The sequence below is a fragment of the Paroedura picta genome, chromosome 4 (assembly GCF_049243985.1).
Source record: "Paroedura picta isolate Pp20150507F chromosome 4, Ppicta_v3.0, whole genome shotgun sequence".
NCBI classification, from domain to species: Eukaryota; Metazoa; Chordata; class Lepidosauria; order Squamata; family Gekkonidae; genus Paroedura; species Paroedura picta.
The window spans coordinates 134147744-134171124 of NC_135372.1; the positions used below are offsets into that span (position 1 = coordinate 134147744).

The 23381-nt window shown below is 49.9% G+C and overlaps 1 protein-coding gene across 1 annotated transcript; it reads right to left on the reverse strand.

Annotated features, from left to right (window-relative positions):
* Positions 1-1558: 1558 nt before the first annotated feature.
* On the reverse strand, positions 1559-16055 carry CTSZ (cathepsin Z). Its single transcript, XM_077335726.1, has 6 exons — positions 15712-16055; positions 9969-10132; positions 9119-9298; positions 5456-5606; positions 3633-3795; positions 1559-2848 (listed from the first exon to the last, which is right to left on the reverse strand). Exons 1-6 carry the CDS (start codon positions 15852-15854, stop codon positions 2735-2737), a joined length of 915 nt encoding a protein of 304 aa, XP_077191841.1. The 5' UTR covers positions 15855-16055; the 3' UTR covers positions 1559-2734.
* Between the last annotated feature and the right edge of the window lie 7326 nt (positions 16056-23381).

Consider the following 23381-nt stretch of genomic DNA (forward strand, 5'->3'; position numbering starts at 1 on the left):
ACGTTTAATTCAGAACTTCCGCTAAGCGTATCCGAAGGAGGAGGCCGTGTGACCCCTTCTGGCCCGTTGGCACCAGTAGCACAGGTCTCTGACTAAAAGGACGCATGGTTTTTCGTCTTCCCCTCTCATCCCCACAACACATATTGTACATTGACACATGAGAGCAGCAACAGATCATAATGGTGGGACCCCCGAGACGGACATCAGGGAAATAGCTAATCGCCTTCATTACTGTGATCAGGCTAGGATGGCAAACAAATGGTGCCAACTCAAGTTACCCCCTTTGAAGGCTTGCAGGCTGGAAGGAGATCATAAACCAACCCTCCTGCATTGCCGTGGCTCCATTCAGAAACCCAAAACTGTAGAAAGGATGTCAGAAACCTGGAATCCAGAGGACTCAATAAAGAATGCAATGGAAGCTATTGTTTGTGATGTAATTCTCTTGTTATTAGTAATTTCCATATTAAATGCAATCTTAAGCAATCACACTGTAATTATGAACAGTGGAAGTAGAATGTATCCAAAAGTTGTTCTACTTCCAGGGTTTAAAATATTATACTGCAATAGTATGCTTTGTTTTCCATTATATCACACAGGATCACTTTCATTTGTTATTCAATTTTAGTGGCTTGAAAGAGGCAATTTATCACGAAATGGGTAAAATATAGCTGGCCTTCCCATTGCCACCACGGTCTTCGTTGTGTTTCCTTTAACAAAATGCTGCTTCGCTTTACTTCCACAGAGCCAGCTTGGTGTAGTGGTGAGGAGTGCGGACTTCTAATCTGGTGAGCTGGGTTTGATTCCCCGCTCCCACACATGCAGCCAGCTGGGTGACCTTGGGCTCCCCACAGCACTGATAGTGCTGTTCTAACAGAGCAGTATCTCTCAGAGCTCTCTCAGCCTCACCCACCTCACAGGGTGTCTGTTGTGGGGAGACGAAAGGGAAGGCAAATGTAAACCGCTTTGAGACTCCTTCGGGTAGAGAAAAGCAGCATATAAGAACCAATTCTTTTTCTTCTTCAGCAGATTACATTCTGTGTTTGAAGATTCCGGAAAACATAGTGTTTATAATTACAGTGCTTGCTTAAGATTGCATTTAACTTGGAAATCACTAATAATAAGAAATTACACCACAAAATAGTTTACATTGCGTTCTTTATTGAGTACAACGGATTCCGGGTTTCTGGCATTCTTACTACGGTTATGGCTTTGCCTATGTTCTCCCCATTCTCCCCTCCCTTTTTTTGCCTTCTTCAGTTCAGAAACCTGTCAGGAGCCCATTTAGAACTGCTTTTCTGGTTTTCACTTTCCCCAGCAGGGAAAATCAACCTTCCTGAGCACATGAAACAGCTTACTACCGAATGAGACTTCTAGTCAACCGAGGTCAGCAAGCATGTCCTGCTCTGAATGGCAGCAGTTTTCTGGGTCTCTGGATCTTTTTGAAATTAGAGGAACCAGGGGAATTGAACTTGGGACCTTCTGCATGCAAAGCAGCTGCTCCGCCACTGAGCCACAGTAGTTTTCAGAGTTCACATCACAGACACCTTACTCCAAAGTATAAAACATCTCCAGCTGTTCCAGGGTCTTTTTATTTCTTAGGAACAGAGAATTAAGTGACTGGTAGGGTTGCTGGATCTCACCTGGTCAGCAGGGTGAAAGGGGGTGATGGTGTACGGTTGCCAGTTCCAGGTTGGGAAACCCCAGGAGATTTGGGGGGGGGAGCCTGGGGAGGCCAGGGACCTTAGTGGGGTACAAGGCCATAGAGTCCACCCTCCAAAGCATCCATTTTCTCCAAAACTGATATCTGTACTCTGGAGATGAGATGACATTCCAGGGGATCCCCAGGTCCCACCTGGAGGCTGGCATCCCTACTGACTGGTAGACCCATGGAAGACCTGATCAGGTATGAACATTCAAATGAAATAGGGCAAGGATCCTGTGGTGAAGTTGAACTTTGGACTTGTTCTGTATCTGTCTCTCCCAAGTAGAACCATAGCATCCTAGAATGATAAAGTTGGGAGGGACCTCATGGGCCATCTAGTCCAACCCCCTGCACTATGCAGGACACTCACAACCCTATCGCTCATCCACTGTCACCTGCCACCCCCTTGAGCCTTCACAGAATCAGTCTCTCCGTCAGAGGCCTATCCAGCCTCCGTTTAAAAATCTCCAAAGATGGAGAACCCACCCCCTCCCGAGGAAGCCTGTTCCACTGAGGAACCGCTCTGACTGTCAGGAACTTCTTCCGGATGTTTAGACGGAATGTCTTTTGAATTAATTTCATCCCATTGGTTCTGGTCATGCTTAAACTCCTCAGCTCTTCTCCCTGAATAAGGCCTCACCCTCGAAAGTAACCCAGTGTAAACAAGGTATCAGCAGTCCAGAAGGCAACCTTTTGAAAAGACATGCTCCTCTTCATGTTTAAAAGACTCCCTGCCTCCGTGACAACCAGCTCGAGGCCCCTGCTGTCAAATAAAGCCATTCTGCCATTTTCAAAATGAAAAGCAAAGAAGAAAGGGGCACATTCCATCTCCCCCCCCCAGTCAATCAATCAGTATTGATCTCTCATCTGGGATTGCACAGGTTTGAATTTGAAGTTACTAAGCCTGCTGAATGTTTTGCATCAGCCATCTTTCCTAAACCGCTGGACCTTCCCTTTCTGAAGAAGAAGGATCTTGCTGGAGCTTCCTTTTCGTTTCCGGTCAGAAGCACAAATAGCGCCCCAGCACCAGGCTTAAGAAAGGATTGGGTCTCCATAAGCGCAGTCCCGCTCCACAGCCAGGTTATAGTGCCCACCACTTCCTCCTTTGTAGGCGCTGGTTACGATTCGAAGCCATCCACGTTCGCCCTGCAAAACATTTAAGAGCATAATTCATTTTTAGCTCGGAAGAAGGAGAGCTGGCTTTTTGGTACCTTGCTTTTTACTATCGGAGTCTCAAAGTTGCGTACAATTGCTGACCCTTCCTCTTCCCAGAAGACATACCCAGTGAGGTAGGCAAGGCTCTGAGAGCTCTGAGAGAACTGTGACTGGCCCAAGGTCACCCACACGTGGAGGAGCAGAGGGGAATCAAACCCTGTTCTCCAAATGAGAGGCCACTGCTCTTAATCCTTAACTACCTTTGCTTCTTATGACTACTTCTGGAAGGGGAAAAATTTATTATCCTGCAGGACCGTCTAAACATTCGGAAGAAACTCCCGGCAGTTAGAGCGGTTTCTCAGTGGAGCAGGCTTCCTCGGGAGGTGGTGGGTTCCCCATCTTTGGAGTTTTTTATACAGAGGCTGGATAGCCATCTGATGGCTATCCTGATCTCATAAGGTCTTGGAAGCTAAGCAGGGCCAGGCCTGGTTAATATTTGGATGGGAGTCCACCAGGATTGCTAGACAGGGGCTAATCACAGCACATCACCTCTGCTTGCCTCTTGGCTTGAAAACCCTATGGGATGGTCATAACTCAGATGGTCACTTGATGACCCTTTCTACCACCATGTATCTAGAGAGTCTTCCCTAATTTAAGCTGCAGAAGGGGTGCCCGCTGGCTCTTTCTTTTCTCTCCGGGGATGAAGTCTGCCTGCCTGCCTGAATCCGTTCCTAAAGCAAGCTCTGGTTTGGGGGTTCCCCCCTCTCCGCCTTACCCAGGGTTCTCCCCAAGAGTTACGGACGATCCAATACTCAGTTCCATTTTCAACGCCCCAGCCGGCGACGGAGACTATGTGGTTGATTATGGGAAAGAGTTTGTATTCTTCGTAAAGTCCTCCGGTGTATTTGTCCAGTTTGGGAGTGGCCATGATCCCGCAGCTGTGTAAGTTTGAAAAAACAACAACAGATTTAGGGTGCTACTGAAAACTCACCTTTTCAGGGTACAACCACAAAAAGCATCTTATTTCGAGCCCCCGAGCCGTGCTCAGCTGGAGTGACCTCAACAGCAAGGTCAATTCACCCTCCGCATTCAAAGGTGTCATGAACCCTGGGATCCTGCCCCGTTTGCTACATGTTTGTGCTTATTTTCCTAATAGTTCCTGGAACTCCCGCCTGGCTCTGACATCTCAGCCGAGCACAGCAGGATGGGATCTTTGCCGAGCACAGCAACGCAAGCAGGATGGGATCTTTGAAATGCAAGCAAGGAGCAGAGCAGAACCCCTTCCTTTGCTCCTTGCTTGCATTTCAAAGATCCCATCCTGCTTGCGTTGCTTCCCTTCAAGGCTGTCTTCTTCTCTGAGAGCCAGTTTGGTGTAGCGGTTAGGAGTGCGGACTTCTAATCTGGCATGCCAGGTTCGATTCTGCACTCCTCCACATGCAACCATCTGGGTGACTTTGGGCTTGCCACGGCACTGATAAAGCTGTTCTGACCGGGCAGTGATATCAGGGCTCTCTCAGCCTCACCCACCCCACAGGGTGTCTGTTGCGGGGAGAGGAAAGGGAAGGCGACTGTAAGACGCTTTGAGCCTCCTTCGGGTAGGGAAAAGCGGCATATAAGAACCAACTCTTCTTCTTCTTCTTCCGGATATCCAAACAACAGATGTGTGAACTGTTTTAACACCTAGCTGTATCAAAGAGCGGTCCGAACCTTGTGTGAATGCCTGATTCTTACCTAATGCCAATCTCTGGTCTTGCCCCCTTTCCCACGGCCCAGGTATATAGGTCCTGCCACCCCCCTACCCTGGTGTCTGAAGCCTCAAGACCAAAGCCTCAAAACCCCTCCGCTCAAGCACCCTTACATAAATCCCTACAGCTTGAGCAGGGAGTGGTGAGAAGGTGCCGGGAATGGGAGGACTCCTGACCTCCAGCACAGAGAAAGGCCAGCTTGACATAAGAATGTGGGGAAAGGATCGGGGAGATCTACCCTTCTCTGCCACGGGAGCTCCTTGGGCAATTATTTTTGAAGCCTGGAGAACGTTTCAGGGGTTCTTCCACAGTCGAAAGGCTGAAAAAGACTGGCCTCAGCTACCTTGCAGGATTGTTGTGAGGATAACTGGAGGACTGAAAAATGTTGGCAGCCCTGAGCAATTGGAAGGAAGGGCAGGGAAAAAATGGACTAAATAAAATAAATGTGCCCACCGAATTAATGAGCAGATAAAGATATAGCACAAGCAGAGCCACTGGGCCTCCCCTCTGCTTTGATATCCCCAGGATAAACTGAAATATAGAGGAGAAGCTGTTTTTTTATACCCTGCTTTTTACTACCTGAAGTAGTTTACAATTTCCTGCCTTTTCTCTCCCCATAACAGGCACCCTGCGAGGTAGGTGGGGCTGAGAGAGCTCCTAGAAAACTGTAACTGGCCCAAGGTCACCCAACTGGCTTCATGTGGAGGAGTGGGGAATCAAACTCGGTTCTCCAGATTAGAGGCCACCAACCACTCCCCGCTGGCTCTCAGTATCTACCAATCTGTTAATGTTTATGGCGGGCTTCCGCTTGTAATTGCTTACACCACTTCCATATGACACTGAGGTTCTTTACCTGATGGGACCGTTGGCATAGATTTCCGCCTTCATTTTGTCTCTCCCGCTGATCGTTCCGTAATCGGCGACTTTCCAGAGGGTGTAGTTCCGGATCGCGTGGCATTTGTCAAAAGTAACGCACGTCCCACACTGGTTAAACTTCTTGCATTCTGCAACACCAACAGAGAAAGTCTGAGTGACAAAGGAAGGGTGTGATTTGTGGAGAGGGCTGGTGACATCATGCCTGAAGAGAAATAGAACCTGAACACTCCTACACCGAAAGCCAAATAAAGAAAAATACAATTCGTTCCACCAGGTGGAACGAATTGTAGATCCCAATTCACTAGAGCTTTCTAAAGCAGGGGTAGTCAACCTGTGGTCCTCCAGATGTTCATGGACTACAATCCCCACGAGCCCCTGCCAGCGTTTGCTGGCAGGGGCTCACGGGAATTGTAGTCCATGAACATCTGGAGGACCACAGGTTGACTACCTCTGTTCTAAAGTGCGTACCAACGTGAAAAAGATTAACATATACAGTCTATAATAGAGATTATATGAAGGAACTTTTATCCATGATGGTGGGATGGGAGTTGTTGGTCACTGACATAGACAGCTTTATTTCTCCTCTGTTTTTGTGAACTACAACTGAATTCGAGGGGACTGATTGGCTGTTTCGGCAAAGAATTATCATATGGCTGAATTTGGATGTGGTGACACAGTTTACTAATTTAACTAGTGCTTGCACTCAAAAGCTCATGCCTTGAATAAATCTTTGTTGGTCTTAAAGGTGCCACTGGACTCTGATTTTGTTGTACTCCTACACTGTTTTGGGTCATTTGGTTGGTCCTAATAAAAGGTATCCCGCAAATTGTTTTCCTTTTCCTTTAACCCTGGTTCTAGAAAGGATAAAATTATTGTTCTGAAATTCTATTTTCCACTCCAATTGATCTCTATCCTATTTCATCTCAAAGGCTTACATTATATATAAAATTTGACGTTAAAACCCAAACAAAAAATATTTGTTTATTTAAAACTTTTATTAGCCATCTTTCTATTTCATAGGAACTTAAGCGAACAGGAAGGTGCTAGGTGGTCTAACACCTGCTTGGCATGCAGAAGGTTCGATCCCCGGCATCTCCAGTTAAAAGGGTCAGGCAGGAGGTGATGGGAAAGACATTGGCCTGAGACATTGAAGAGCTGGTGCCAGTCAGAGTAGGCAATACTGACCGGAATGGATCAAGGGCCTGATTCAGTATGAGGCTATTCCATATGTTCACCAAGGTGGTTTACAATGTAAATAATAATGTTGTTGTTGTTGTTATGTGCGAAGTCGTGTCCGACCCATCGCGACCCCATGGACAATGATCCTCCAGGCCTTCCTGTCCTCTACCATTCCCCGGAGTCCATTTAAGTTTGCACCTACTGCTTCAGTGACTCCATCCATCCACCTCATTCTCTGTCGTCTCCTTCTTTTTTTGCCCTCGATCGCTCCCAGCATTAGGCTCTTCTCCAGGGAGTCCTTCCTTCTCATGAGGTGGCCAAAGTATTTGAGTTTCATCTTCAGGATCTGGCCTTCTAAAGAGCAGTCAGGGCTGATCTCCTCTAGGACTGACCGGTTTGTTCACCTTGCTGTCCAAGGGACTCGCAAGAGTCTTCTCCAGCACCAGAGTTCAAAAGCCTCAATTCTTTGACGCTCGGCCTTCCTTATGGTCCAACTTTCGCAGCCATACATTGCAACTGGGAAGACCATAGCCTTGACTAGACGCACTTTTGTTGGCAAGGTGATGTCTCTGCTTTTTAGGATGCTGTCTAGATTTGCCATAGCTTTCCTCCCCAGGAGCAAGCAAATAAATAATAACAAAATACAATTAAAAACATAAACAGTTTTAACTACCAACAATTTAGAACTGCTGGTAGATGGAAAAACTAATCAAATTTCATCATGAATACAACTGGGGGCCAAGCACACCTTTCTGGGGAGGTTGTTCCACAACAACGGGGCTGTCACTGTACTCACCAGACAAACTTTTTTGTTGAATGGGACAATCAAGAGGGCCTCATTCTGTGATTTAAATTTCTGGGCAGAAAAGTATGGGAGAAGACAGTCCTTCAGAAGCCCTCGATTTCTGGCACTGATATTTATACCTAAAGACTCGCCGGCGTCAAATCTCCCATTGCTCATGGCAGCACCTGAGAGCAGCTAGCCACTGGTATGCGTGTTCATTAATGAAGGTGACTGGCAATTAACAGAGACTGGGCTGTCTCTCCCTTCTCCTCTCCTTCTGCATGACGGCTGCCTTTAGCAGCAGAGTCGCTTCCAAGAGCAGGAGACAAATAAGCACCCAGCAGCAGAGGGCCCCTTGGCCATCGGTGGAGCCAGCCTGATCGTCTCTCTGCCATCCTGGGCAGGGCAAGCAATGGGTAGGACTTGAAAACTGCACTTTGCATGTGAAACCCATTCAAGGGTAGTGATCTGGGTGTTGGGCTATAATTTGAGATAAAGGTAAAGGTATCCCCTGTGCAAGCACCGGGTCATGTCTGACCCTTGGGGTGCCGCCCTCCAGCGTTTTCATGGCAGACTCAATACGGGGTGGTTTGCCAGTGCCTTCCCCAGTCATTACCATTTACTCCCCAGCAAGCTGGGTCCTTATTTTACCGACCTCGGAAGGATGGAAGGCTGAGTCAACCTTGAGCCGGCTGCTGGGATCGAACTCCCAGCCTTATGGACAAAGCTTTCAAACGGCTGCCTTACCACTCTGCGCCACAAGAGGCTCTATGATTTGAGATACCAAGGTTCAAATACCCGTTCTGCCACGAGAAATTCGCTGGATGCCCTCAGACCTGTCACACTCTTAGCCTGACCTGTCGCACAGGGTTGTTGTGAGCATGCCAAGGAGAAGAGAACAATGTCTTTACAAAAATGCGTTGTTTATTTATTATCCCACTTTTCTCCCCGTTGTTGGGACTCAAAACAACTTTGGGACGCTGATTCCTCTTCCCTCTTCCTCTGTTTTCTCACAGCAATGATCCTGCGAGGTCAGTCAGGTTGAGGGGTTGTGATTGGTCTGCTAGAGCAGGGGTAGTCAACCTGTGGTCCTCCAGATGTTCATGGACTACAATTCCCATGAGCCCTTGCCAGCATTTGCTGTAGTCCATGAACATCTGGAGGACCACAGGTTGACTACTCCTATCCTAGAGGGCTTCAAGGGTGGAAGTGGGGTTTCGAACCTGGGTCACCCAGGGTCCTTGTCCGCCAATGAATCTATTGTACCACACTGGCTCTCAACGTACGCTGCTTTGGGAAAAGGCCACGGTTATAAATGGAGTCAGCAAATAAAAGAAATAATAAATTGATCAGTAAACATAATGGCCTGGTTGGGATCCTTGGTGGAAGGAGGATGGGTCAGTTGCTGGAAGGAGCAGAGTCTGTTTATCCATGTAGCACATACTATGAGCCCTGCACTTCCAGGGGCTGTGCATGGTGCCTTCCACCATGGATCAGGGGCTGTGCATGGTGCCTTCCCCCTCTTTAAGGAGACTCCAAGGGCACCCCTTTCCACTGTGGGGTGGGGGGGCCCTCTGCCACCAGTCGGGATGCACCTGCCACAATTGTACCCGTGAATCCTTAATCAGGCTCTGGTGCTACGGCCCGCGTGAATCCTGGGAAGGAGCCCTCACGTACTTTGGTCTTTGGCTTGGTAATTGTTGCAAGTCTCGTCCGGGATGCCGTGGGTGTGCGCGTACTCCCAAACGCCGGTGTGGTCTCCTCCGTGGCAGGTCCCCGAGTCGGCACAGTCGATGACGTGCTGAACAGAGAGGTAGGCGGAGGGCCAAGTGCCTTTCCTCTTGATGTTGATGCGATCTGAAAGACAAGGAGAAACAGCAGGCCTGAGACAACTTGCTGCCACTGTGGGACCTGCCTGTTCAAAGGGGGTTAGACACAAACTCACATGGCCGTCTTGGGCATTGGCCTCTCTCTTTGCCCTGATCCCTGACCTCGAAGCCGGGGATGCCATGACCGACCTCCTTTACGAGGCTGGTTTTAAGGTATGCTGGGTGGTGTGACCCATTTTCAATTCTAACTGTGGAATGTACGTGCCGAGCATTATAATCATTTGGTGTCGAGCATGAATAGGGGTGTGCACCACTCAGCAGTTCTGAAAAAGTGGGAAGCTGGAAGAGAGTCGCGGCGAAGAAGAAGAGTTGGTTCTTATATGCCGCTTTTCCATACCCGAAGGAGGCTCAAAGCGGCTTACAGCCGCCTTCCCTTTCCTCTCCCCACAACAGACACCCTGTGGGGTGGGTGAGGCTGAGAGAGCCCTGATATCACTTCTCGGTCAGAACAGCTTTATCAGTGCTGTGACAAGCCCAAGGTCACCCAGCTGGGTGCATGTGGGGGAGCGCAGAATCGAACCTGGCATGCCAGATTAGAAGTCCGCACTCCTAACCACTACACCAAACTGGCTCTCACCAAACAGCGCCTACGTTTGGGGATGCCAGGAAGGAATGGCTACAACAGGGCGCTCCCCTACCTGCGAGGGCGCTGGTGCTGCCGTGAGCCCAACAGGATCCGCAGTACTGAGGAATGTGCTGGTTGCGCGTGGTGCTCGCGTAATTGACTCCATCCACGTTGCGCCAATCCCAGCTCTGGGGCAGCTTCGAGACGTCCAGGTATTCGTGAGGACGAGGGTAAGTTCTGTTGTGGGGGAAGAGGGAGAGCAAGTCAACCATTTCCCCAGGGTCTGGAGGGAAGGGAGTAGGGGGAAAGATCACTGCCTCGTAGTGATCCTTGCCGTCTTTCTGCTTGACTTGGGGTCACATTGTAACTCCTAGCACCCCCTGGATAATCCAGGCAGGCCTGATCCCATCAGATGTCGGAACCTAAGCAAAGTCGGATCTGGCTAGCATTTCGGGAAGGGACCTCCAAGCAATACTAGGGCTGTGACACAGGTGTAGGCAACAGCAAACAACCTCCAAACATCTCCTGTCTGGCAGCCAGACAATCCAAGATCCCCTGGCAAAGTTATACACATGCCATACAATCTGTAACAAAAAGAATGAACTGGGAGGGGTGGGTCCCAGTGAAGAAACAAATATAGAAAATTACAGATGCACTGGGAAACCAATATGGCAATAAAATATCCAAATTGGACATAAAGAGTCTTCTCTCTTCAGTAATTCTTTTTTTATTGCCATATTGGTTTCCCAGTGCATCTGTAATTTTCTATACAATCTGTAATAGCAGGCGTGCTGTTAGTAATAACCCAATAAGGCGTAAGTGGGCGGAGACTGGGCATGGTCGGTCCGAGGCAGGGCCCAATTGGAATGTGCAAAGAGAGAAGGCTTTCCTGCCCAAAGGGAAGCCTTTCAAAGCTCATTTTTAAAATGGACCTTGATACTAGTAAATAACTAACTAACTTCTAGCAATTAACTTTCTTTTGAGCATAGATTCCAGTGGGTAGCCAAGCTGGCCTGAAACAACAGAACAAATTTTGAGTCTGGGGACACCTTGAAGACCAGCAAGGTTTAATTCTGGGGTTAAGCTTTCATGCGCACACACCCTCCTTCAGATACATGAACAGAGAAGCTTAGACCCAGAATTAAGCAGTGTTTGTCTTCAAGGTGCCCCCAGACTCAAACTTTGATCTCTTCTTTTGCACTGAACAACTGTTTGGATGAAGTCAATACAACAGCTCACATGGTGGCCCTCAGCACGTGCAGGAATGACCTGAAATCGACGAGACCCGGTTTCAAATCCCCTTTTGGCCACAGATAACGGCGGGCCAGTCCTTCAGTCTACCTAACTGGGCTGTTGTGAGACACCAAACCACAAATGCCACTTACGGCACTGTCGAAGAACGGACAGGATAGAAAATTAAGCTGAATATAGTGAGGAATCAAACGTTAAAGTTTAACCTGGTAGAAACCACAGCCCCCCACACACACGGAATGAGAAAACAGGAAAGGGTGCCCCGGCTGTACGAATGGCCCCTCCCCAGGATCAACCAAACATCACTGATCATGTGGGTTTGGTGGGGGATCACATGACTGTTTCCACCACCTCGTTGCCTCCACAGCCAAAGGGCTGGGGCCAGAAAACTAGCCCCTGCTCTCCCTCCTCACTTGTTCAGTCAACACGCAAGGGGTTTCATCTGGACCGGCTCTGATGAAGTGATGCATGGTCTGGGGGTTGACATGTACCTCCCCAATGCTGTGGCTCCGATCTCTAAAGAAAGATAATAGTTTTTTGTAGGGGGGGCAAAGGTTTCTGTTGAGCCCAGGCTGACAGCATCAGATCTGTCGATAGATTCCGACACGCAGCTGCCTACCAAAACGGAGGCTCCCTTGATCTTTTGTTTGTTTATTTATTTATATTTATATACCGCCATCCCTGAAGGTTGTTGCAGCTGTTGCATAGTTGGAGTCGGGCCCTTTTAAAATCTGTCCTGAGAGCCAGCGTGGTGCAGTGGCTAAATAGCGGCAGGCTCAGATCTGGAGAACCAGGTTTGATTCCTCACTCCTCCACATACAGCCAGCTGGGTGACCTTGGGCTGTCACAGTTCTCTCAGAGCTCACCAAGCCCCCACCTACCTCACAAGGTGTCTGTTGTGGGGAGAGGAAGGGGACGGTGTTGGTAAGTTGGTAAGTTGCTTAGGGACTCCTTCGAGTAGTGACAAGCGGGGGATTAAAAAACAGCTCCTCTCTTCCACTGGTTCTGGAGTACTTTCAGTGCCTGAATGACCACCCTTTATTTACTTACAGGTACAGCCTGGGAAAGAGACTCTTGTGGCGCAGGGTGGTAAGGCAGCAGACATGCAGTCTGAAGCTCTGCCCATGAGTCTGGGCGTTCGACCCCAGCAGCCAGCTCAAGGTTGACTCAGCCTTCCATCCTTCCGAGGTCGGTAAAATGAGGACCCAGCTTGCTGGGGGGTAAACGGTCATGACTGGGGAAGGCACTGGCAAACCACCCCGTATTGAGTCTGCCATGAAAACGCTAGAGGGCGTCACCCCAAGGGTCAGACATGACTCGGTGCTTGCACAGGGGATACCTTTAACTTTACAGCCTGGGAACATGACACTGCTGGCCCCCGACAGCCCGTGTCACACTGGAAGGAGCCCCGGTTTGATGCTCACCATTATCAAAGTGCATTCAAAGGGAAGAAAAACATTCTCCTTCCCCATCTTGCATGTGACACAGTGACTAAAGGGTTCAGATAAGTCAGTTTTGATTAAGTGGCCTGACGCACTCCGCGGCAGAGATTCCAGGGGCAGTCCTGTGATCTCTGTTTCTCTTTTTGTGTCGCAATCTGGGGTGATTAAGAAAGCAAACTCCGGGAGGGACTCTCCGTAGACGGATGCCAACGTGCTTTCCTTCCGACTCTGTGTCTCCAGTGCCCCAGTGTCCAATACTTGAAGACCCTCCAAGGTTAGAAAGGGTGAAAGAAACCCACAGCAATTGCTCTGAAGCTGCCTTGATCTGCATGGCACATTTTGAAACTCTGCTTCCCTCTTTCTTTCGCACACAAATAAGGGTGGGGCCACGGCTCAGAGGAGGGGTGTCTGCTTCACACACAGAAGGTCCCTGGTTCAATCCCAAGCATCTCTGCTGAAAAGGCTCAGGTAGTAGGTGACATGAAAGACCTTGACCTGCGACCTTGGGGAGCAGCTGCCAGTCAGAATAGACAATACTGACCTTGATAGACTCAGTACGAAGCAGTTTCATAGGCTCATGTGCAGAAAACAGCATGGTTGATGCTCCTGTGGTGTGTATGGAGAAAGTAAGTAGGCTCCGGTTGAGGAGGTTGGAAGCAATCGGGAATCCTGCCTCCCAGACCCACAAGCTGGGATCACGAGGGATGCCAGTCTCCAGGTGGGACCTGGAGAAGCCCCTGGAATTACAGCTCATCTCCAGACTAAAGAGCTCAGTCCCCCTGGAGAAAACGGCTACTTGGTTCTTATATGCCGCTTTTCTCTATCCGAAGGAGTCAAAGTGGCTTAGAGTCACCTTCCCTTTCCTCTCCCCACAACAGACACCCTGTGAGGGAGGTAAGTCTGAGAGAGCCCTGATATTACTGCTCGGTCAGAACAGCTTTCTCAGTGCCGTGGCGAGCCCAAGGTCACCCAGCTGGCTTCATGTGGGGGAGCAGGGAATCAAACCCGGTTCGCCAGATTAGAAGTCCGCACTCCTAACCACTGCACCAACCACTACTTCTAACAAGGGGATGCACACTACCCAAATCATTCATTGCAAGCACATTATTTCTCAACAGCCACTCTTACACACACACACTTGAGAAAAGCTGAACGGATAGTCAGAATTGTGCTGCTTCCCTTCCTGTCCCCTGCCCTTGTTCCTATCGATCTAAGGAGTTTCCTGCTCCACATCAGAGCCTTTCGCAACTACCCAAATGAGGAGTGACAACGATTGCACCGCAGTTGGGCAAGGATGCTGGGGAAGGCGCTCCAAAGGATGCCAGAGAGGCTGTGTGGGCACATCTGTCACCACCTCTCGACCAGGCAGCAGGAAGGTTGCGTGGGAGGCTCTGGGTCCCTGTCTTCCTTCTGGGAATCTGTCATGACGTGGTGCCTTTCAGAGAAATCCCCGAAGCAACTAACCAGCTTTGCTTTCCATCCAACAGCCCTGGGGCAGAAATGAAGGCAGGCTCCATTCTGTCGTTTAGTCATTCGGAGGAACCAACTCATTCCAAGAAATGATCTGGAGCTTGTTTACTAGGCAGTAGTGGTAAGGCAGCAGACATGCAGTCTGAAAGCTCTGCCCATGAGGCTGGGAGTTCAATCCCAGCAGCCGGCTCAAGGTTGACTCAGCCTTCCATCCTTCCGAGGTCGTTAAAATGAGTACCCAGCTTGCTGGGGGGTAAACGGTAATGACTGGGGAAGGCACTGGCAAACCACCCCGTATTGAGTCTGCCAAGAAAACGCTGGAGGGCGTCACCCCAAGGGTCAGATATGACCTGGTGCTTGCACAGGGGATACCTTTACTTTTAAACTCCCCACAGCTCTACCCCAGATGGCTGCTCTGGGAAGCTAAGCAGGGACAGTGCTGGCTAGGATTTGGATGGGAGGCTGCCAAGCCACACGAGGGGCGTGATGCAGGGGAAGGCAGTGGCAATCCATCTCTGCTCATCTCTTGCCTTGAAAACTCAACAGGCCACCATAAATCTGCTATAAGTTGATGGCACTTCCTATACCTTCCCCCTAACCCGGATGGCCAGGGCTTGTTTGATCTCACCAGATGCTGGAAGCTAAGCAAGGTCCACACTGGTTAGAACTTGGATGGGAGACCACCCAAAATAGCCCAGATCCAGCTGGATTTGTTTGCAGCACTAGAAAAGAGCAAGAGTCCCATAGCCCCTTTAAAGACTAACAATGTTTTTCGTGGGCCTATGCCCAGAAGAAGGAAGTCCAGGGACAGAAAACAGAAGCAGGCAATGGTAAATGGTTAGCAGCGGAGGCCTCTAAATCAGGAGAGCGGGGTTTGATTCCCCACTCCTCCTCCACATGCAGCCAGCTGGATGACCTTGAGCCAATCACAGTTCTCTCAGAGCTCTCTCAGCCCCACCTACCTCGCAGGGGGGGGTCTGTTGTGGGGAGGGGAAGGGAAGGCGAACTCCTTTGGGTAGTAAAGGTGGGTACAAAACAAACAGCTCTTCTTCTTCAGATAATCTTAATACACGGCAGATCCGAGACAAGCCCACGCGGCGCATTTTTGAAGCCTTTTCCTCGGAGCATTTGAAAATGTGACTTACTTATACCCTGCCTTTCTCCCCCCGAACGGGGTCCCAAACAGCTTACATCGCTCTCTTCTCCTCTGGATCATCCACACAACAACCCTGTGAAGTAGGGTTCATCCCAAACACCCAGCTCTTGAAAACCTGACGGGATGTGTGGTGGTCCCTTTCAATCCGCTGGGCGTCACTGCCCACCTCCAGACTCCAACAGCAGAGGTGCATTCCACAAAACCTCGGAGAATCCACTTCCCCTGGGCTCCTGCCGCTGGCTTTTCCCGTGCGGAACAGGACCATCTCCTCCAAAGGGCATTCCCCTGGCCGTGCAGAATGGGGTTTGATGTTGCCAAAGAGGATCGGGATCGGGGTGGTGGTGGTGGGGGGGGGGGGCTATTGCCATTTAGCTTGTTGGGAATCGAAGAGAATCAGAAAGTGGGTTTGGTACCCCGGGTCCGGCCAGCCTGCCGCGGGCCACATCCACACGACCTCCCCGGGTCTGCCGCACACGCGTGTCCCGGGGTCTCCTTACCTGCGGGCGACGGGCGGGCGGGCCAGCGGGCGGTGGCAGCTCTGCCCTTCCTGGAAGTGGAGGCCGGCGGTGGCGGCGGCGGCGGCGCCCAGGAGCCGCAGCAGGAGCAGCAGGAGCCGGAGGGCGCGGCGGGCGCGGCGCATGTCGGCGGGAGCGAGCGGGAGCGCGGCGGGCGAGGGGCGCGGGCAGCGCGTCCGCCTTCCGGCCTGCCAGAAAGGAGAAGCGCCCAACCGAGGACGGCGCGGACCGCAGCGCGGCGCCTGCAAAGGCCGGCCTCCTGCCCGGGGCCGCAGCGGAGGCGGAGAGGGCGCCCGGTGGCTGGACGCAGGACACCCCCCCCCCCAACACTCCCCGCCGGAGGGAGGGCAGCGCTCTACACCTGCCCCTTGCGCATCTGGGCAGGGATTAAGGAGGGGTGCCAGCCTCCAGGGGGGGCCGGGGGATCTCCCGGAAGGACAGCTCCTCTCCGGACTACACAGATCAGTTCTCCCATCCACAGAAAGTGGGTGGGCTCTGGGCCATTGCGCCCTACTGAGGGCCCTGTCCCCCCCCCCCCCCCCAGGCTCCATCCTCAAATCTCCAGGTGTTTCCCAGTCTGGAGCAGGCAACCCTACCCCCCCCCCCATCCTCTGCAACTCTAGAGTGGCCTCCGTGAGCTTCATGGCACAGTGGGGATTTGAACTCGGCTCCTGGTCTAATGTTCTGGAGCTGGCAACCTCACCCCCTCATCCCCTGTCTGTGGCCAGAAGGGGACAAGGCAGATTGGAGTCCAGTAGCGATTTAGACTCTGCTTAGACTCAAATTTAATTTGCGGTGGTAAACACTGGGGGGGGGGGAATTGTTGTTATGCTTAAAGACCTCCAGAAAGGGACAGCCTGCCACCTCCCAAGGAAACCTGTCCCCCTGTGGTGCTGCTGTCAGGGCCAGGAAGTTCTTCCGAATGTTTAGCTTTTGTTTTAATTGCAGCCGGTGGGTTCTGGTCCGACCATCTGCGGCAGCAGAAAACACCTCTCCTTCATGGTTTCTGTGACAGCCCTGAAGATGGCTGTTATAGCAGCTCTCGGTTGGCTGTTATTCTCTCCAGGCTCAACATACTCAGCTCCTTCAGCCTTTTTTCATGGGTCAAGGCTGGGCGAAAGGAGGGGTTTGCTGGGTACGCATTTTACCGACCTCGGAAGGATGGAAGGCTGAGTCAACCTTGAGCCGGCTGCTGGGATCAAACTCCCAGCCTCATGGGCAGAGCTTTCAGACTGCATGTCTGCTGCCTTACCACTCTGCGCCACAAGAGGCTCTTTTAAATAAATAATACCAAAAGCTTCGGACTGAATCAATGAAAACCTATTGACAATCAAACAAGATAGAAAAAATAATAGAAAAAGAGTTTAAAAATTCAATAGAAGTGGAAACATCTAATTTTAATGTTTCCTGCCTTTAAATCCCGCGCACGGGCCTCCCCCTCACCAAATCTGAACTCAGTACTCCCAGAAATGTGAATCCCCCTTGCCTGCCAGAAATTCCACCATAGCCTGGCATGAATGGCTCTCTCCTCTCACACTGTCTAGTCCAGGGGTAGTGAACCTGTGGTCCTCCAGATGTCCATGGACTACAATTCCCATGAGCCCCTGCCAGCATTTGCTGGCAGGGGCTCATGGGAATTGTAGTCCATGGACATCTGGAGGACCACAGGTTGACTACGCCTGCTCTTGAGGATCACTTGGTGCTTATTTTCTGAAATACATCTTTCAAACCCAGCCTTTCAATCAGAGGTTTGAGCTTTCAAGCTTTTAAATGGTTTTATGGATAGTTTTCGTTTTTAATGTTGTGGGTTTTGATTGTGAGCTGCCTTGAGCGGCACTGTGAAGAGGTGACAAAGAAATTTTCTAAATAAATAAATCAATACATGAGAAGGTCTTCAGATCATGAAAAATTTGTGTCATCCCCCCCTTTTAAAAAGATTTGTAAGATGAAGTTGAAGAGTTCTATTAATTGCTTGCACACTGTAATTCATTGGGTTGCTGGGCTGCTCCTAATAAAAATTATTAATGCAGACTGTGTTCTCTATTTGAATTGGCAGAGTGGTCATTTCCCCAAACTTTTGCCTTTGGCCTCTTGCACTCAAGTGTGTGTGTTTTGCACACATGCATCATTTTCTCTTGCACATGTGTATCAATGTACACACATGTAGGAACACACAAAATCAGCCCCTTCACATATCAACTCTGTCTATCATTGGTGTTGTCTACTCTGACCAGCACTTTAAAGTATGCAGACCAATGGGGAGGTGCATGGCTGTTTTTTGAACTGTTGCTAACCTGCGGTAGGAAAATTGTGTGTGTTCCCCCTCCCCCCCCCCAGGAGCAAACACCTTAAATCAGGGGTAGTCAACCTGTGGTCCTCCAGATGTCCTTGGACTACAATTCCCATGAGCCCCTGTCAGTAAACACTGGCAGGGGCTCATGGGAATTGTAGTCCATGGACATCTGGAGGACCACAGGTTGACTACCACTGCCTTAAATCATTTGGGGGGGGGGAGGAGAAAGAGATGGCTTCAAAGCACTTGAACAAAGGGGAACTAATCTCAGCCATCTAGAGGTTAAGTGTGATAGTGAGAGAACTCCAGGTGCCACCTGGGAATTGGCAAGCGTAGCCTAGGCTTTAATCATGCCTGCTGTCTGTTATGTTCACTCCCAAAAGCACATGTCCAATTTTTCCAAGTTCTATACATCCTCGTGAGACCATCTCACAAGCACAATTACCAAGCAATGAGGGCCACTGTGCTTGGTCTGTTCTGTCCCCATGACTCAGCCCCTCATGTTTAGCTGCAGACGACAAGCTGGTGCTTATTTTCCAAGGTGGCCCCAGCATCAGCCCTTGGCATCAACACTACGTGGATTAACAGAGAGCAATTGGAGGCCAGCAGCTTAGTCTGTGGAAGAAGAAGAGTTGGTTCTTATATGCCGCTTTTCTCTGCCAGAAGGAGTCTCAAAGCAGCTTACATTTGCCTTCCCTTTCCTCTCCCCACAACAGACACCCAGTGAGGGAGGTGAGACTGAGAAAGCCCTGATATTACTGAAGAAGAAGAGTTGGGTTTTATATGCCGCTTTTCTCTGCCAGAAGGAGTCTCAAAGCGGCTTACATTTGCCTTCCCTTTCCTCTCCCTACAACAGACACCCAGTGAGGGAGGGGAGGCTGAGAGAGCCCTGATATTACTGAAGAAGAAGAGTTGGGTTTTATATGCCGCTTTTCTCTGCCAGAAGGAGTCTCAAAGCGGCTTACAGTTGTCTTCCCTTTCCTCTCCCCACAACAGACACCCTGTGAGGGAGGGGAGGCTGAGAGAGCCCTGATATTACTGACGAAGAGTTGGGTTTTATATGCCGCTTTTCTCTGCCACAAGGAGTCTCAAAGAGGCTTACCGTTGCCTTCCATTTCTTCTCCCCACAACCGACACCCTGTGAGGGAGGTGAGGCTGAGGGAGCCCTGATATTATTGCTCTGTGAGAACAGCATTATCAAAACTGTGACTAGCCCAAGGTCGCCCTGCAGGGTGCATTTGGAGGAATCTTTGAGCGACCTTGAGTTTTAAAGCATGGGTAATAAACAGTGGGTTCAACAAGGCATGGAGTCACTCGTGTGCCAAAACATCTCCTCTTTATTAGGTCGCACACAACTGAACTGAACTCGACAGCCCACCACCCAAATGTGCAGGGTTGGGTTCCCACCAAAGCCTGTGATAGGCTTGGTGGGAATTCTCCACATTCAAACTGACTGGACCATTTAAATCAGGGGTAGTCAAACTGCAGCCCTCCAGATGTCCATGGACTACAATTCCCACAAGCCCCTGGACATCTGGAGGGCCGCAGTAGTGGTCAGATCCTGCCCGCTGGCCAATACTATTAACAGTCCCCAATGTTTGAATCGCACTCCCACTAATCCACATATACAACCATGGGAGAGGAGAAGAACTAATGTTTAATCTCTATATCAGCCATAATTTTAGGTGATTCTACCACATTCCTCTTTCGTTGTCTCTTTTTTTAAGACTGTTTGTTCCTGGGTGGATGTCGTGGTCTTTTGAAGAGAAATATATTTTTGGTAAAGCTCTCTCCCTCGTACCCTATCCTCACGCACACCCTACGGCTGCAAACTCCCCGAGGGAACTGATGTTCCTTATCAGCAAATAACACACCCGTGAAGTCTGAGGAAGGGAAATTAACTTTTATTAAAAGGACTTTGTGGCTGCTTGGGGATATTTTTTTTCAAAAAGAGAGGGCTTTATCCAGACAGGGCCAGGTTTGTAACAGCAGGGTCTCTCTCACGAAAGAAAAGCCACGCCGTGTCTTTTGTTAAGACCCACCGACGTAATCAGCACAGTTATTTTTCTAGTTCTCTAAAACTCCACTCTGCCGGGGGCATTATTCTTATTAATTATATTTGTCACCCACCCTTTCTATCCAGACTCAGGGCTGGTTGCATCAGACCACAGGACACAATAAAAACTATTAAAAGTGCGAACATAGAGTCTGGAATAAACTATTAAAACTTAACAACTAAAACAGTTCTGCCCTTCAAATCCTGCTTCTAATCTTTCGGCGACAGGAGGGGGAAAGGGCAGAATGACTTTAATAACCCCAGATGGATGAGTGGGGCTTCGACAGAGAAACCAGTTTTATGTTGGTGTTTATTTGACCTCAACCCTAGGCATTTAAAGACTCTATTTTGGGGTTGCCAGTTCCAGGTTGGGAAATCCCTGGAGATTTGAGGGGGTCTCAGCAGAATATAATGATATGGAGTCTACCTTCTAAAGCAGGGATAGTCAACCTGTGGTCCTCCAGATGTCCATGGACTACAATTCCCATGAGCAGATGCTGGCAGGGGCTCATGGGAATTGAAGTCCATGGACATCTGGAGGACCACAGGTTGACTACCCCTGTTCTAAAGCAGCCATTTTCTCCAGGAGAAGTTATCTCTATCATCGGGAGATGAGTTATAATTCTGGCAGACCTCCAGGTCTAATCTGGAGATTGGTATCCTTTCACATCTTTTCAGTTCTTCTGCTCTTGGGCAAACCGGCCGTCATTGGCCAGTTTACTCTTCATGTCCTTGACTGACTGGCTCAGAACTCTGCTGAATCTTAGAGGACATTGAGTGGATGGCAAAGAATGTCTCATTCTCTTCTCCAGGAGGAAGAAGCAGGCACTTCTCTTCTCCCCAGTAACACAACTTCCTGCTGAGCATTTCCTACACCAGTGGTCCCCAACCTTTTTATCACCGGGGACCGGTCAATGCTTGACAATTTTACTGAGGCCCTGGGTGGGGGTAGTCTTTTGCTGAGGGCTATCGCCACCACCTGAGCCCCTGTTCCATTTGCTTTCCCGCCGGCACCCCTGACTTCCTGCTGCCCACTGGGGAGTGCTGCCAGCAGCAGCTGCGCAGTGCCATGTTGAGGGGGAGCCCCAGCCATGACGGCCACTGGAGAGCACCAAAGGTGAGTCAGTGGTAGAGTGGCAGGGCAGCCCCCGAGGCAGCAGCCGGGGAGGAGGACGAGGAGGAGCTGCGGCCTGGTACCGACTGATCTACGGACCGGTCCCGGTCCCCGGACTGGGGGTAGGGGACCACTGTTCTACACGCTAAGCAGTGTGAGAGGAGCAGCTAGTCCCTGTGGGAAGCCAAGAAGTCTGGCAGGGCCATGATCAAGTTTTGCAGAGTTCATTCTTCTGGAGACCTTGAAAGCTTGCGTACTGTTTCATGTGGTTTGGGGTTCTGCTTTGGTTTACGGGTTTCACTCTTCACCCTCGCAGTTTCTGATGTTCTTTTTCCTTGTCGTGGGTTCCTGCAAGGAATCCTGCTTCTGTCATTTGGTATTGGTGCTGACCCGGACCCAGTTAGCCCGGGCTAGCTCACTCTCACCAGCTCTCAGATGCTAAGCAGGGTCCGCTCTGGTTCCTCCTTGCATGGGACACTACCAAGGAAGTTCAGGAGTGCTACAATGAGGCAGAAAGTGACAAAGACCTCTGAATGTCTCTTGCCTGTGGCCAAATTACAGCTTTCCAGATGTCTATAGACTACAGTTACCATGAGGCCCTGCCAGCATGGTTAATTGGCAGGGGTTCATAGTAACCATAGTCCATGGACATCTGGAGAACTACATTTTGGGCACCATTATAGGATTGTTGTTGTTAGCTGCGAAGTCGTGTCTGACCCATCAGGACCCCATGGACAATGATCCTCCAGGCCTGCCTGTCCTCTGAAAAAAAGGTGCTGAAAATTCTGCATTAAAGGCTCTGATTCCATTGTATGAAGAGTCAGAGTTCTCCCAAGGTCCTCTGTGGACTAGAAAATAACATCTGAAAAGCACAGGGCTGTCCTGTCCTAAAATAGGGAACTCTGCTTGCTATCGACAGTAAAGAAAATATCTCGAATGGTAATCTTAGCCTCCTACAGAAGGAATGTGTGGTGCTCAGAGATAACAAAATCTCCCTCTCTGCAAGAGATGCGTTTCACTGCGGCTTATGGATGAAGCACCAAGGATCACAATGAGCCTCCAGGGAGGGCAGCATATAAATGTAACAAAACAAACAAACAAACAGCCTCCGTGTGAGACAGGGCAAAGAGCGTTAGACCGCATGCAGGAAGGGTTGTGTTTGAAATTGTGTGTTGTGTCTCCCTGCTTCCCACCCAGCTGCCACCTTGAGGACAATCAATAAACCAAAACCCAGGTGTCATCAGGAGGTCCCTCAGTGGGGCCAGAACTCCCACTGTGCTCCCCAAGCACCAAGAATATAGAGCATAGCTGCCTTGGGCACATTGTTTCATCTCGATTGTGACTCATAGCTGCTGATGGACCTCATGCTCCATATGTTCATTGAGTCCCCTCTTGAAGCTGTCTATGCTGGTTGCCACCATCATTTTCCGTGACAGGTGTCAGTTGCCTGGATCACAATTTCGTTTATCAAATGGTGGAAGAACCTACGAGGGGCTCAGTCGTGCTTGACTTAATACTGACCCAACAGGCAAGAGCTGGTGGATGGAGTGAAGGGGGTCGGGACCCTGCAGGGAAGTGACCATGTCCTCCTAGCATTTTTTATAAGATCGGGAGGGGCAAGAAAGTTTATAGTCAGACATATCTGCTAGACTTTCACAGGGCAAACTTTAATAAGCTCAGAGACATGATGAGAGTCATCCCATGGACCAGAATGCTGGAAGAGAAAGGAGCAAGTGATGGCCGTCTTCAAGCAAAGGTTGGAAACACACTTTTCTTGGATGCTTTAGGATGCTTTGGGGCTGATCCTGCGTTGAGCAGGGGGTTGGACTAGACGGCCTGTATGGCCCCTTCCAACTCTATGATTTTATGCATTGTGCAGGGGGTTGGACTAGATGGCCTGTATGACCCCTTCCAACTCTATGATTCTATGCATTGTGCAGGGGGTTGGACTAGATGGCCTGTATGGCCCCTTCCAACTCTATGATTCTATGATTCTATGATTCTATGCATTGTGCAGAGGGTTGGACTAGATGGCCTGTATGGCCCCTTCCAACTCTATGATTCTATGCATTGTGCAGGGGGATGGAGAAGCCAGAGAAGAAAAAGAAAATGTTCAAGAGATGGAGAAAAGGACAGACCTCTAAAGAAGAGTATCTGCAGGTTACTAAGCACTGCAGGTCAGCCATCAG

What these genes read in the sequence shown, in the direction of transcription:
- CTSZ (XM_077335726.1), bottom strand. Translation starts at nt 15,854, where the DNA reads ATGCGCCGCGCCCGCCGCGCCCTCCGGCTCCTGCTGCTCCTGCTGCGG. An exon ending in CGCCCGCCCGTCGCCCGCAG is followed by an intron (nt 10,133 to 15,711) that starts GTAAGGAGACCC and finishes CCCCCACAACAG; the next exon opens with AACTTACCCTCGTCCTCACG. An exon ending in TATGCCAACGGTCCCATCAG is followed by an intron (nt 3,796 to 5,455) that starts GTAAAGAACCTC and finishes AAACTTACACAG; the next exon opens with CTGCGGGATCATGGCCACTC.